The 16,014-nt window shown below is 38.7% G+C and overlaps 1 protein-coding gene across 1 annotated transcript in view; it reads left to right on the forward strand.

Moving 5' to 3' along the window:
• WDFY4 (WDFY family member 4) overlaps positions 1-16,014 on the forward strand; it is a 126,601-nt gene that overhangs the window by 56,365 nt on the left and 54,222 nt on the right. Inside the window, exons 37-40 of the mRNA XM_009082915.1 lie at positions 10,667-10,744; positions 11,612-11,815; positions 13,825-13,855; positions 13,939-14,105. Of these exons, the coding sequence (XP_009081163.1) occupies positions 10,667-10,744; positions 11,612-11,815; positions 13,825-13,855; positions 13,939-14,105 (480 nt within the window). The remainder of the gene's footprint in view (positions 1-10,666; positions 10,745-11,611; positions 11,816-13,824; positions 13,856-13,938; positions 14,106-16,014) is intronic.

Below are 16,014 nucleotides of genomic sequence, written 5' to 3' on the forward strand. Positions count from 1 at the left end.
TCTACAAACCAGAAAATACTAAGTGCTAAGCTGGGCTTGACTGGGAGTGATTAATTTTTGTTTTGTTGGCTTGTTAGTAAGAGCTTATCTCTTGTGCTCACTTTTGTAAGGAACAGGCAGACTCAAACCCACAGTAAATCTGTAAATGGTAACTGCATCAATGTCAGTGAGAGTCACCTTTTTCTCTGTGGAGCTCCAAGAAAAGACCTGAGACATAAATCTCTGTTAGACACAAGCTACTTCAGTTCTTTTCAAAAATTCTTCCTATTTTTTTACAATGTGATATTTTATTCATTTATAGTGATGGCTGAATAGTCTTGATGTACCTGATCAAAAGATACTGCAAGTTCATTAACTCATTTAGATAAGTGAGTTGTGTGTCCTCATCTTATCACTGAGCAAGAGGACAGTGATATGACCAAGGGCCACCAAAATTCTGCATAGTTTCCTAAAAACAGATACACCCTTGACTGAAGTGATAGCAAATGTCTCTTGTGCAAACTCCACTGCAAGTTGTTTGTTGAGTCCTGCCTCTAGAGTTAAATTCTCAAGAGGAAGACAGTCAGCCTCTCAGATCTCTTCTAGAAGTTAATGTTTCTTTTAAAGTCTGAGAAAGACTGAGGCATGTTTCAAATAATGTGTTAAAGTCTTTGGAATTTCTTTAACTTCAGATTTACAGGATTTTATTTTGGGGGGATTTATTTTAGTTTTCCTATGTGTTTATTCACCAGGCTTCTCTTAGGTCAGCAGCTAAAAGTGTTGTTGGTACAGGAAATTTTTTTCAAATTTCACAGCCATCCTTAAGATACAGATGGCTATTATATCTAGTATATTTAGTGATTCACCTATGGCAATAATGCATTGTATTTTGAGAAGTATTTAAACATAACATTTCCATTGTCTTCAGTGGGACTCCACAATTACTACATTAAATTCCTTTTGTGCTGGAAATGTCAATCTCTACATCAACACTTAGAGGAGTTTTTTAATGAGCATTGTACAGTGCTAGGACTTACCCAGTGTGAATAATAGCTGCATCACAAATGTGGAATTAGCCCTGTCTGTGTCAGGGCTCTCAGTTTGCATGATTCTGTCAGGAAAGACCACAGGGGGTCCACTTGCTCCTGGCATTCAGTCTTGCTTCATGTTTTTGCAGCCATGTTTACAGGTTTTGGGGAAGAGGGAGAAATGACCTGTTTTAAATGAATATATGCAGATTATACTCACAAATTCTTGGCTGAGATATCTATGCAAAAGTCTGTGTATTTGAGGGTAGTTTTAAGTAAGGCTTTTCAAGCAAAAGTGTTTGATGTTGAACTGGAAGTGTAATGATTTATTCCAAGGCTCTTGTCTAGGCACAGAAGATCATCCCTAGTGTTAGCTCTAAATGCTGTGTGTTAGTGAACTTTGACTTCTGTAAGAAAGAAACTTTATCTCAAGTTGACAGACATGATTTAATAGAGCCTTGGCCATTATCACCCAAGATGTTAATGGCAACACTACACTAGCAGCTGAACCCAGAGCTAAATAGTGGATCAGTGCCTTCAAGTAGTAGCTGCTTCTTTCCTCCATTTTTTATAGCATCTTTCAATAACTGACTGTAAAATGAAGGCTGATGCTGATGAGCTTGAGTTTTCAAACAATAGTAAGGCCACTGCATCAGAGAGTAGTTGTTTAAGGTGGGGAAGTATGCAAGGTAGTGAAGAGGAGAAGAGCAGGGTCGAACAAAAACCTTAGCTTGCTAAACAAAAATTTAGCTTGCTAATTTGAGATGAAGGAGGGGCAAGCTCAGCTTAGCGTGTTAGGTGAAATGAAGAAAACAAAAATATTTGAAACAGGATCACAATTATTACTTAAATCTTTTTTTTACCATTCACTCAGTTGTCTTTTATGAGGTTTTCAAGTTAACTGAGTTAAAACAAGCAAACATATAATGATATTTCTTTGAAAAGTGCATCATTTGTGTAACATGTTTATCTTCATAATAGAAGGATAATTAACATCACTAATTATCTAATTAAGTTCATTAACTATCCACCAACAGTGCACCGTGAAGTTGACATTATGTTCTTCTGTCAACAAATGCTTTGATTTCTTAGGAAGTAATTAAAATGTAAATTAGCATGTCATTAAATGCACAAGGGAACTTTGGAATCAAATATTCATTTCAAAACTGCTCATAGCACACATTTTTTTTACTTCAATGAAAGCAGGCACTTACTATTAATGATGTATATTAAACAATTTCCATTATAATATTATTGTCTTGTTTAATAACTGGCTCAAAGCTAAATTACAACAAGCTGCAGCAAGCTGGAAAAAGTTTCTTTAACTTTGAACAAAGAAATTTTTATGTCCTCCTAAGCCGATATCTGGCACACTGCCCATTTATAATTTTCGGATTTTTTGCAAGATCATAAACAAATAATTCAACAGGTCAATGTCAGACAAGAACTGCATGTAAACATAAAATGCTGATCTATTTCCTATTATGTGATACAAATCACTGAACTTTCTGAAACGTATGGGAATAATTTCCGTGTTCATTGAAGATAACTGTTTAACAGAGAATTGGAATATAAAGGTTGTATGGTGATGAATACAGATTTTTAGGCTGACTCAGCCCACTCACCCCACAGTCTGTCCCCTAAAAATTCATTACCAATTGCTGCAGGAGATGGTGTATGACAGCACAATGCATAGTAGAAAATCTATCCTAGCAAAATTGTTTCTTTCTTCATTTATATCCATTTCGTCTTAAAACCTGAAATACAAGAGGTATTATCCCTTACAGATTTTTTTTGTTGGTAACTCTTCAGAGGGAGTTTTTCTGTGTTTTTAAACTCAGTGGTGATCTGAGGCAGTGAAGTCCCATCATTTAATTACACATTGTATGAAAAGATGTTGTCTGTTATTTCTCCTGCATATTTTTTTTTAAAATACTTTTGCCATTCAAGCTAGAGATTGTGTCTGGGTCAGGTTTAAAATTGGATATAGGATTTCAGCAAGTGGAATTTAATGTTTGAAGCTGTTGGTGTCAAAGTCTCATCTTTCAAGAGCTGCTGGTTGCAGAGTTTTATTTGCACATAACAGACATGATGCCAAATGAGTCGAATGGTGCTAATGTGGATGAAAGAGGAGTTTTATTTGGTTGCAGAGATACCCTAGAAACAAGTGGTAGTCACTGAACAGAATATTTTTTTTCTCTGCTGAATATATAAAAAGACAAATAATTTTTTGATTTCTTGGTTCAAATATGTCTGTTTTCTTCCAGGTTTTTTATGCAACAATTTATTTATAATAATTTCAGATATAAATTTTGTTCATTAAGTTGCTTTATATGGATTGTTTAATTCAAAAGCTTGAGGTGGCAAGTTAAAGGGAATCAAACCTGCATTTTTGTTTTAAAACTCTGGGTGGAATCAACAAGAAAATAAATTTTTACTGTTCATTATTGTTAAGCCATGTCTTTGTTTCTGTGTTTAAAGACAGATAATGCATTTTTATTAATTTTATATTTATTTTATTGCTATGCTATTTATTATCAGAAATATTTATAAGGAGAATTATGAAAAAATTTGCTTATCAACAAGTTATATAGTGGTGTCTCATCTCATGCAGGGAGCAGTCTAAAATGCACATAGGAATCTTGGTATCCAGAAAATTAAGTATGAACTTCTACCAGACACAAGGGACTTAAAATAGCTGAAACAAGAACAGGATGGTGGTATGTGAAAGTAAAGAACAGAAAATCAGGGCAGGACCTAGAATTCTCTGCAAGACTGACTTTAGTGTTTCTTCTAAATGAGGTTGCTAACTGTGCTGAAGTCTGTGACTATTCATTTCTTCTTGTTCTCTTCTTTGCTAGTCAAATTAAAGATTACATTTGGTTATGCCTATCTGTGTTCCATTCATGCTTTCTGCTGCAGAACAGCTTGTAGAATCAAGGATTGCTCTACCGGCACTAAAAAATTCCAGAATAATCTTGTCATCTCAAAATGTATGTCTTTTTAGGAACTGATCATTTTAGGGGTCGGGAAAGAGACATTTCTTTGTATTCTGTCTTCTGAGCTCTAAGCATAGGCTGAGGTTCACCAAATTCTTTCATCAGCCAAAGGATTAGAAGGGCACATCTTTCCTAACTAAAAGCCTTATTTCAAAAGTAATCAGAAAATGAGAGTGCATGAGGATTTTTGACAAATGCATTGAGATAGTATGTAATAAAGCCCTAAGTTACTTACACCTGTAGGATTTCATAGAAAATCACCATTTTAAATATAAAATGGTAAATGGTGACTAAGAGTGAGTGAAGGCAAGAAAAGACTCAACTGTTATTCCCCATCATACCAAAGTCTGACCTTCACCTTTCACTAGATGTTAAAGCTGATGCCTCTGGTGTAACAGGATGGAAACTGAGCCCTCAAGAGTTTGAGTGAATTATCCCAAAGTCACAGAAGTAATTCTCAGAGATAGTATTAAAGAACAAACATGCCTTGACTCCCATTGTGCTTTCTTGCTATTAGGAGACAAGTTATTTGTTCTCCCAGGAATTAATCTCTTCAGTAGTATCATCTGTTGAAGGACTGTGTGCCTATGCACACATACATACATACATATAGTTGCTGTAGAAGTAGAGCTGCTTCTGTGCTGCCTGAGTTTATCTGATAAATACAGTGTGGAAGTCCCACCACATGTACACCATACTTTAGGTTTATCCTTTGCAACCCACCCCTGTGTGTGGGTACATTTATGATGTACTGAAATATGGAGGTTTTTCTCATTAAGTTTGCTATTCCCCAACCAACTGGCAATGCCAGGAATCCATCCATGATCCTTAGGAGCAGTTGGCACTGTGCATTAGCCTCCTAGTGGGCTGAGGCACGAAGCTTCCATGCAACGCTTAACTGCTGGAACTACAGTCTGTTGAAAAGCTAAATGAATTTTGGCAAAGCAACAATAAAATCCACATGGTAATAACAATTTTGTGATTCAAAAGAGCCTGCAAACAACCCTCAGCGTGGAGAGTGTATGTGAAGGACTAGGATAAACTGCTCTTAATCTGCTAATGAAAACATTATCTGCCTTACCTTAATGCTTGTTACCTGTTGATTAATGGAACAACTTTTCCTCTTATGATATGGGCCTACTTGCTTCCTAGTGCATAGATGATAACTTGAAAAGTGGTCTGGTCTCAAGATGGGTGGCTTATTGTTTGCACAGGGTAGCAGTGTATTTGGTCTCCAAGTCACTGTGTTAGATTTAGTAGCAGTAGTAGACTTGGAGGTGTTACATACTTTGTCCTTATATTTGAATAGAACAGGGCTGGGAGAATTGGAGACTTCACCCAGCTCTAGTAATTTACTATAACACTCAGATGCTTCTCTGTAAAACTACCATGGTAGCTGTAATCCTATCCTCTGCTTGTGAGCCTGATGAGGAAGGAGTTGATTGATTTATTTGCTGTGATTCAGCAAGAAAGGACCAGAAATACTGAGCTTTAACTGCACGTGTCAGGAAGGGAAATTCTGGTTAGATGTGTGGAAAAAGGAGGAGCATGAGAACTGCTGTGAATGCAAGATGATAGTTTCCATATCTCAAAAGTCTTCAGGCTCAAAACTTTACTGGCAATCTGTCTCTGTGGCTGTGCAAATCATAGTGCTTCAAGAATGTTCTATAAAAACATAATTGACTTTAGATGATGACTGCAAAGATCATTTGCTTTTGTGAAAAAGTGTCTCCTTCCTGTATTTTGTCACGATCAGTACTTTGACAGGAGATCCACACTGGTAAGGGCATGTGGTCCAGAGAACAGAGATGGGATATGGGGCTGAATCCACAGGTGGATGCTAATTAATGTGGAGCTGCTGGGAAATATATACTTAAGTAAAACTGAACAGTTTGCTCTTTATAAAATGGCATTTCCTCAGCATTCTGTTTCATCAAAAATGCAGCTTTTCTGTTTGATTCAAGACATGAAGTGTATCACATTAGTATCATGTAATTTTTCTCATTCTAACAATGCTAATTTCCCATTTCCTTCTTTTGCAGTCATCCCCTATAGAGGTGTTAAGCATGTTTAATTGTTGCTTTTAAGGTTCAAGCACTCCATATATATATTATCTGTAGGTTTGTATCTTACATGCTTGGGTTAAAGGCAAATCTGCCCCCCCTTCAGTAGCAGGCATCCTGCACATAAAAGTTGCAAAATACATGCCTAAACACGTCCCAAAACACAGTGATTTCTTGAATCCAGGTCATCAGATCTGTTTCTGCTATGCACAAACTCCTTGCCACTGTCACATATGCTATTTACATGCAGTTTATGGTGTCCCTAAGAGCTCATTACCTGCTGTTCTGTTTTCCTATGTCCAGGGAATACTTTCTAAAAACCTAGTGATTGCTTGAATAGCTGTATTTAGATCAAAAAAACCTTCCATGTTGAACTGTGAAAGCCCAGGTTAGAGGATTAAGGTATGTGAACTCTTCCTGTGATGTGAGATTTAATATCTGGTAAATCAGTTATATTAAAGTACAGTCTGCCACTGGGAATGTAAGAGTAGAAGGGATTTCCGAATTTGTTCATCAAATTGTTTCCCCCTCTTCCTGCTGCATGCTGTCACCATATGCACTCTCTTTGTGGGCTTATGAGTCTGTTTCAAATTAATTCAGGTTGTGTTTGCCCCATTATCATCCCCCTGTCCCCTGCAACCAGGTCATAGTAGCAGGACATCGTGGACTCTCCATCCCTGGAGGTATTCAAGGCCAGGCTGGATGGGGCTCTGAGTAACCTGATCTAGTGGAAGGTGTCCCTGCCCATGGCAGTGGGAACAGAACTATATGATCTTTAAGGTCCTTTCCAACCCAAACCATTCTATGATTCTGTGATGTTCCAGAAACTCACTTGTCTTAGTTTCCCCATGTGTAAGCTAAAGACTTTGATCTCTTTTGTAAAGACCCTGAGATATACTGGTGAAAGGTACTGTACAAGAGTAGATATTCTTGTTATAGCTTGATGCTATAAAATGCTCTTACTGTTTATACATATATATTTATAATATTTGTACTATTATGATACTTTGCTCAGAAGAGCTAAAGTAATAGACCAATATCACCAGTTCTATCCCTTGCCAACAGATGACTTGAAACAAATGCTTCGAACCAAGTATGTGGGTATTGGTACAGTGAGGGGTCTGGACATTTGGGATTTTCTTTTGTCTTTTCCAAGTTCCCAATTATTTTGTCTTGAAGTTTATTTATTAAGAGGTTTGGCACATACTTTTGTGTGCGTGTGTGTTCTGTAATACAACACGTAGCCTTTAATTCCCTGAAGAAAGCCTCAAAGTACAGAGCTCCAATGACATAATGTTTCTTTAGGAAAGAACTGTGGTGTATGTGGTGTCTGTATCATGCAATATAGTTTATTATGGCAAGCCTGAATATTTATGGGGTGCAGGAATGTTAAGTGATATACATACATACAGATATATATATATATAAAATCAGACATAAAGCATTCCAGAGCTCACTAGAGATTTGTTAACTTAGAAGTGACACCTCAATTTTATTTTTTCTATTTTCTTTTCAACTGTTTCTCATTACAAGCAGTCCTTCAATTGCTTTAGTTGAAAGAAATTATAGAAGATTCACTCTCTGGATTTCCTCAACGCTAATCATTTTCTCTCCTATTTGCATGAGTCCTCCATGCAGTGAGAGGAGAAATGGTTTCTGATTCTGTGTTTTGGGTTTTTTTTAGTAGGAAAATAAAGTGTAAATTCCATCACCTTTTCCAACTCTAAATATTGGCTGAGGAATATGAGACAGCAAAATGATCTGATTCTACTTAGAGTGTGATTATTTAAGGCTGCAAAGTGGAAAAATCTGCAGATAAAAGACTTAAATCATGGTTTCATACTCAGATTTTTAGGAAAGCATTGATCAATATGGCCTTTTAGTATGCCCTTCCCCGAAATGCACATTTTATTTCTTTATTTCTGGCACTTACACTTGCCTTTTTAAAGGATAACCACCTATAATTTTTTATGGAATCTGTTTGTTAGAAACTTTTTTGTGCTAGTTGTTCATTAAGCATTACAGTGTAATTTTCTTGATTGAACACTTAATAAAAAATAGCCTGGTCTATACTCTCCAAGTTTATTGGATATATTGTTCAGCTTTTGTTTTTGCTTGTTGGTTTGGTTTAGGTGGATTTTTTTCCCCCCAATCACAGTCATCTCCAATTTTGTTAACTGTTCATCTCATTTTACAACCAGATGGTTTTCCTGTGGGGATGATCAATAGGGATGTGTTCATCTGGTTGAAGATGGCTAGCTATAGCTCATTTGGAAGCCAAAGTGTTTAGTCTTCAGCTGACCAGATGTGGCTAGCAGAATTTTTCCTTTTTAGGGCCCTTCAGATGTGTCCAAGGCAAGGAGCTGTGTCAGTGAAATCAGTGAGAATCTTTGCAATGTAGGCTTTGACCTTAGGGGTCTGATCAGAGACCACGAGTGAAATACAGACTATGAGCAACTTTGAAACAGCTGCCAATAGAGCACTGACTTGGGCTTGAATAGCCTGTGTGTGTCTGAAATGGTTGTTAATGCTTGGAGGAATTGGTTGTCTACTCTGAATGGCTTTTACCCTATGTCCACATACAGCTGGGATCTCAGCTCTTCTCCTATACTGAGCCTGGCTTAACAGCACAGAGACACTGTTGCTTTCTAGGTCAGCCTTTATGGGATTTTTTTATGAATTATGGAATAGTTTTGTGAGGCCACAACTGTGATTACAGGTTTAATGATGCTTTAAACAAACAAAAATATAATGACTTTCATCAGTGTAAAACAGGAGCTTCCTGCAGGGAAACACCAATAAATGTGACTTCGCGGCAGGGGCACAGTCCTGGCTGGAAGCCAGCAGCAATCGGCACACCACATAGACCTTGCATGTTAACTTAATTATAGCACAGTGCAAGCAGCAGCTAGACAGTTTGCTGTGAGGAATCACTGCCAGCGTGGCACAGGGTCCATGCATTTAAAAGTTACCCATCTGATCTATGGCTTTAGGTAGTGAGATGCTGGGAGTTTCACAGCTGGTTTAGCTTTGTGCTGTTAGTAACAGCAATCTCACCATTGTTGAGGAAGCTCAGGTGGGCATGAGAGCCTTCAAATGGCACTGGGGGCACTCCCACCTCTCCTGCATAATCTCTGAACAGCTTCTGCCTTCTCTGCCACTCTAATCATCAGGAAATCATGAAAGGACAGATACTTCTGCCACTCTCTGTAACGCAGTTAATGGTGAAGCACTCTGATCACTTCTTTTATTTTTATTTCGTGGCTTTGGTGTACCTTTGAAAAGTTTCTGGGAAGGGCAAGCAATCTTATTTTGACTTCAGAATCATGTTCAAGTAAGCCTGCATCCTTCCAACACATTTGGCTGGCACATGGAACAGATATTTATGGTTTATTTGGATACTCTGACTTTAGGGACTCAGTTTCTTTCAGTAGTGATTAGGAGCATCAGCCTGTGTCAGGTCCCAATGTGCTGTACTGTTGACTTCAAGGGGAAAAAAAAGTTGTGCTTTCAGAGGGCTTTGGCTTTGAAAAGCTTTAAAACAAGTATGCCTAGAAGATCAGACATGGCATCATGTGCTTGTAATAGGATAACTAGAATCTTTTTCCAGGAAATGTGCTATGAAACAGGAGATTTTTACCTGTCATTGTTAGGAAGATACTGAACTCCTCCCAGGTAGCCACTTGTCAGCAGCTATACCAAGAGATAATGAGCAAGGAGAGAAATAGAGCAGCTATTCTTGTGGTTCCACAGAAAAGTCAGAGTTACAAGACTGTTGAATGGTCCCATGAGTGTTGAACAGCCTATTAAAGGAGAGTCCTGTGATGATTCTTCAGTTGCCTTCATGCAATAAGATAAGACAAGCCACTAGCTTACTTGGCCATTGTTCAGTGCTTCAGCTATACACACAGCCTTTCCATATACTTTGCCTCTCTGATCAGAAAAAAAATGTCTGCAGTAGCATAGTGGAGCAGAGACCATTATTATGAGTGTCATCTTGCACTAGCAGAGCTCTAGAAGTTTCCGGTTCTAGAGCTAGCTTAGATATCTGTGCATCACAATCCCATTGAATTGTGTAGTTATACCCCAAGTCACTTGTTGCCAGAGACTTAGGCTCCTAAATGTCAAAAATGTGTTTGAAAACAGTTCATTTCCCAACTGAGAAAATGGGGCATGGACCATACCTTTGTTTGCACCATCTCTTTATGCAGAAAGGATTAGGTGTATCACTATAGATCCTGACATGAGTCAGGGTCTCTACAATGGATAATTGTCTTTTATGCTACTTTTAGTACTAACCAATTCAGTTCCAAAAGAAGGAGCCTTAAATTTTATTTGCTGTTTTCTTTCTCTTTCTGAGTAGTTCCACTAATAAGTCTTGTTAAGATCATGACTATGTTTATTGTCTTGGTGTAAGTGTGCACATTCCTCTCAAATGATTGCCTCGTCACTATATTCTCTGGAGAGTGATCAAACTTACAGACACAGGCCATATTCCCAATTATTCTTGTAAAAGAGCAACTAATGCCTGCTTCTACCCCTCACAGAATTTACAGATGTAGCACCTTGGTGGAAAGTGTTCTGATGTTTCTTCTAGGGATTTGTGTCATGTATGGAGCACTACCGAAGAATCGGGCAGGAGCTGTATGCCTCTTTGTACAAGAACCACATACAGGTAAAGAATAGGAATATTGTGCAACAGCTTTCTGTTGTTGAAATGTTACTCTTGGACTACCCTGAGGAACTGGGCATTTCAGAAGTGAGATGAGTAGTATGCCTAAAGAAATGCTGAGAGTTGATGAGTCAATACTCCATCCCCAACACTACCACTAAAGTGTGATATAGCATCACTCAGCAATCAGATTCCTTTTTTCCTTATATTTGCATAAATTATTCCACTCTCACAGTAAAAGAAATGAAAGTGAGGACTTTGACCTTTAATTTTCTTAGAAGCCACCAAAACATTTTCAAAGAGGGCTCAAGCCCATAGCCAGTAAAATGTTATAGGCATGTTTCAGGATTGGTCATCAGAGACCAACAAACTTTTGTGTCTGAAATTCTCACCTCTTCTCTCCTTTAACTTGGTATTTTAGTGCCTCCCCAAATGCCTGCACACACTTCCTAATTAGAAATAATTAAATTTATGCCTTGCTTGAAGGGAGCACAGTACACTTCTGGCTGAGACTTTCAGACTCTGTTTTCAGCAAGAATGTTTGTTGCCATTTGCCACACATATATGCCAAAAAAAATGTGGAGTGAATAAAACTTCTGTGATGTGATTCTCTTGGCTCACTACTTTTGAGATAGAAATCTAACAAAAGCAGCCATTTTCAAGGAGGTTGAAGTTTACAACCAGTTGCATTTGTCACTGTACCTTAATTTGACTAGTAACATCTCTTGCAGCACACTTCCAGTGGTCAGCTGGACTTGTGTTTGCTAGGTCTGCAGGTTGGATAGATTGGGTAGATCCACTACCAATGCTGCTGCTGTCTGAGAAGAGGAAAGTGTCCAAAAGGTGACACAAACTGGTTCTGTCCCGCAGATGCTGCAGTGTGGTTACAGCAAAGCAGCCAAGGACTGGATGATACTTGAGGAGCAGCTTTTCTACAGAAGGGGCCCATGGAGAGATGCATCACGGTCCTTACAGCCACGATGGATTCTTGATTGTTATGAGGGACCTTTGCGAATGAGGAGGAGGATTCAACATGTGAACACCCGAGCAGCAATGATGCGAATGAAGAATGAGGTAGAAAGCTTTTGCAGGAGGTGCACAATTTCTCTGACAGTTGCTGGTGACTTTATAGAATCATAGAATCATTAAGGCTGGAAAATACCTCCAAGATCATAGAGTCCAACCTTTGGCAAATATGCACACCTCTTTCCTCTGGTTCTCCTCTCCTGACTCTTCAATATCCTGTGCCATGCAGAGAACCCACTGGGTTGGTCTGGTTTTGAGAGGTTGCAATGTGTTTAACAGCAACAGAATGATTTTGCCTCTTTTCTTGTATAATATTTCCCCAGTCATGACAGTATAACCTGTCCATACTCTTCCACCTGTAGTATCTCAAGGATATAGCACTTCCCAATGTATGCAACAGAGTCCAATTAGAAGGCTGCACTGTCCTGTTAGTTTTATGCTTATTAGTGCTACTAGAACTGGTGAATGATCAACAGGGAAATTAGAGTGGTTTAAACTAAGCATTGAACTGTATATGTGGAATATTTACTGCTGTCTCTCCCTCTAATGTCTGCATGATAAGTCCTATCAATCAGAAGCTGAAGCATTTTAGTATAAGGTTCCCATCTCTAGGACATTTTCAGCTTTTATGTGAAACTTGGATTCAGGCAGTTTTATAGAGACTGGGTGGTATGTTTTTTATCCTATAACTGGCCTCATGCAGGGTTGACCTTGAAAAGACAAAAGTCCTTTTGCTTAATTGTTGACATTTGTTCCTATATTCAGTTGTTCCTTTGGGTTCCTTTCCAATGAGTTTGTTTGAATTTCCAAGGCATTTATTTCCAGTGTAATTCTAAATCTGTGTTTTTCTCTGCAACAAGGTTCTGAGTTATGTTTACCTGTCTGCATATTCCACTCCAGTTATACCTAGTCTCTTTTCAGGTTCTCCTAGCACACAGAAATGAAACAACTTCCCCTGCTACAGTGAATCCAGGTAACCTTTTAGAGCTAAATTTACATCACCAAGAGGGTGGATACAGTCAAAGATAATTGGAATTAGTGTGTGGAGTTCCAAGTCAGAATTTAAACCAGTGAAAAAACTTACTGTCAGTGCTCTGGGCTAAAAAGACACTGTAACATCTGGGAAAAGACTGATGCAGTTGTGATAGATGGTACATAAACTGTTTTCTGGATTTGTTGTTCTCTTGTTTCCACCTGAAGAATCTGAAGCAAAAAAAGCTATCTTGAAATTAAAGCTCTGGGGTCACTTGGGCACTCAGAAAGCTCCCAATTGCTTAAACTCAGAAGGAAAAGTGCAGACTTTCCCCCTGCTTTTAGCAGACAGTGCAGTTCTACCTCTGAAGTAGTATTTAAAACTAGGCTATAGATATAGATGGCACAGAGAAGTGGTAATAGGAATTGAAACTTAGAAAAAAATGTGGACAAAATAATGAAGAGTGGAAGGAAATCATCAAGACTATTAACATGCCAAACTGTCCAAAATGGAATCAGCTCTTTCAAAATCATATGATTTTGTCACCATTTTTCATTTTCCAAGGCCATATTTTCTGTTAAGTGAGACAAAAAGAAGAGGGGCAGTGGGGAGAGTGAAATATGGTACAGAAGTCAATAGTTTTTCAGAAAGAGTAAAAAAAGATAGAACTGCCGTTTGGAAATGTCAGCCAAGTCTATGGCTGTGGATTTCAGCCACCTGTATGTCTGCTCAGGGTCAAGCTTCTAGTGTACACTGTTGAAAATATGCAGTGTTGTTGTATGTTTTTTAGTATGATAGGGCCTAGCAAACAAGTGAGAGTGGGGCTCATTGCTCTAGACTCCCAACAAGCTGGAGTGCTATTTAGTTTCTGCATGGAAGTGGTTACGGTCTGCCTCAATAAGAAGGCTGATTGTGCCTTTCCTAACTGTGTGCACTGCATGAATTTGCAAAACTTGGGACACAGCTTGGGCAAGATTTAAGTGGATTGCCTCTCCTTGGGGTTTTTAAAGATCCTGCTCAGTGCATGTCCTCAAAAGATTATAATTTTAAATTTTTCACTTCTCTCTTGCCTGTTTTTTTGCAGATGAATAATGCTCTTTCCCAAGGTGGAATAGGTTGGATAAAAGTCTAAATTGCAAACACTTTTTGGTTTCATCCAGCTGCCACTAAAACTGCAATCTCTTTTATACTGATATAGGAGAGCTGATGTTAAATGGAGCAGAAAGGGAGATGGATAAGAAGGGATTGGATTGTAACCAGCTAACATTCTTCCCAGCTCTACATGAGAGTTTCCATTCAGAAGACTTCTTGGAACTGTGTGTGGAGAGACAAATTATATTGCAAGAGTTTGCAGAGAGTGAAAAGGTATGGAAGGAACTAGAAAACTTTCTCCGGGGAGATGGAATTTTAGAGCGTGAATTGGATGTCAAGGCCTATCTGTTCCTTTCAGTTCAGAGTTCAGGTGGATTCAGGCTATAGTACACATCATCACTATCTGTTTCCTTAGAGCAGTTACCATTTTCCAGCCTCTGTATGAACTCCTACATAGTCTTTTCTTGAAGAACAATTATCATTAACTGTTTGAAGTAACATAAAAAATCTGGGCATAGAATACAAGGTATTCTCCTACTTGTGAGACAGTATTGTTTGAATTTGCTGAAGGCATGGCAAATTATGAGACTCTGAGAATTCCTGTCCTGCTTTTACTCATGCTCAGAGCAATGCCTAGGTCAAATTTAGTTATTACCTCTGGAAGAGTGTTCCAATTTGACATTGGTTGCTAGTTCAGTGATGCTTAAATCTCTTCCTGATAAATACCAGAAAATGTTTTCTTCCTCCCTTCACATGTCTTTTTCTTTCTGTCTCCCTTTGAGTACTGGACAGATTTTTCCCTCTCAGGCCATAGAGACTTTCCCTGCTTCCTCTTTGATGCTTTCATCATGTGCCATCTAGTATAAACATTGCTATTCTTTCTTTGTTCTTGTACTGGACTGGATACCCTTCTCCCAGGTTTCCTCCCAACATAAGTAAGAGGCAGATTCAGGAACACTATGGGAGGACATGAGTTGTGAAGTAAATAGGGGAAACTCTTAGGGAGATGTTAACTTTGGTGTTGTCAATTTAATCTCTTTGCTCAAAAGTCAGCAACCTTCCCATTGCTTTCAGCATAGTCTCCACAATAGTGACTCCAGATCAAATTCTTGATGTTGGATATGCACTGCACATAGCCATTTTCCACAGGACTGTGGGAGATTTTTTCATGAGGAATAGACCCAGCCTCATTCCCTGATCTTTTGCAGTGTGACAGGTTTTTTTTCAGTGGCATCATTCCCCCATTGGCCTAAGAGTTAGCATCCCATAGTGGAAGCCAAGGTGCAGTATTTAAACTCAGTCATCACAGTCCTGTGATAGTATATAGATAGTAGTATATAGATAGTAGTATATAGATACAGAAATAGCTATTTTATTTTAATGTCTCAATACCATCACCAAATTTTCTTGATGCTTTGCCAGTGGCTGGGGGTTGCGTTCACGCTCTTTAATATGATGACTTCCTCATGCTATCAGAGCTGTTGGTGCAGTCTGTTTATGTAACATAATTCATTCTCCTGCCCCTCCTTCTTTTGCCCCTTCCCCCCATACCTCTCCCCAGCAGAAGGAGACAGGCATGAAAATGCAAGGCATGTTTTCCATGCACTGATCTCATTTTGAGCCTTCGGGCTGTCTGTCTCTTCTCCATGTAACTCTGCAGGAAGCCATCAGAAATGCCAGGCATGTTTTTTTCCAGCAGCAGTCACTGCATTGCTGAGCTGACAGAAGTATTAACAAAAGCAGTGGGGGGTGACATTAGCTGTCCTGTGCTCACTTAGTGCACCACGGTCCTGCCTCTCAGTAACTGCCTCCTGAGCTGTTTGCACTTTAAGCAGGCAACTGGATCCATCTTACCTCCTGCACTGCACAGAAAAGTCATTGTGATGCTTTGGCAGACTGATTTCTGGAACACAGGGACAGCTCTTGTCTGGAAAGTGGTCATTGTTTTGTATTGTCTCCCAATGCTATTTTTCTGTATTGCCATTAGACACCTTTGTACATATTCAGATGTGTGAAGTGGCTCTGCAGAAGCCAATGATATTGACACTGTCTTTTGGTTCATATTCTATTCCTCAGCGAGTTAAATCAGGAGAATATTAGGTGCAAGTGGGGTATTGCTGTGCTAATATCATCTAGTATTTTATCTTACTTGAAAAATAGAATAGAAAACATTTCTAGGCAT

Source organism: Acanthisitta chloris, unplaced genomic scaffold (genome assembly GCF_000695815.1).
Source record: "Acanthisitta chloris isolate BGI_N310 unplaced genomic scaffold, ASM69581v1 scaffold8379, whole genome shotgun sequence".
Classification (NCBI taxonomy): domain Eukaryota; kingdom Metazoa; phylum Chordata; class Aves; order Passeriformes; family Acanthisittidae; genus Acanthisitta; species Acanthisitta chloris.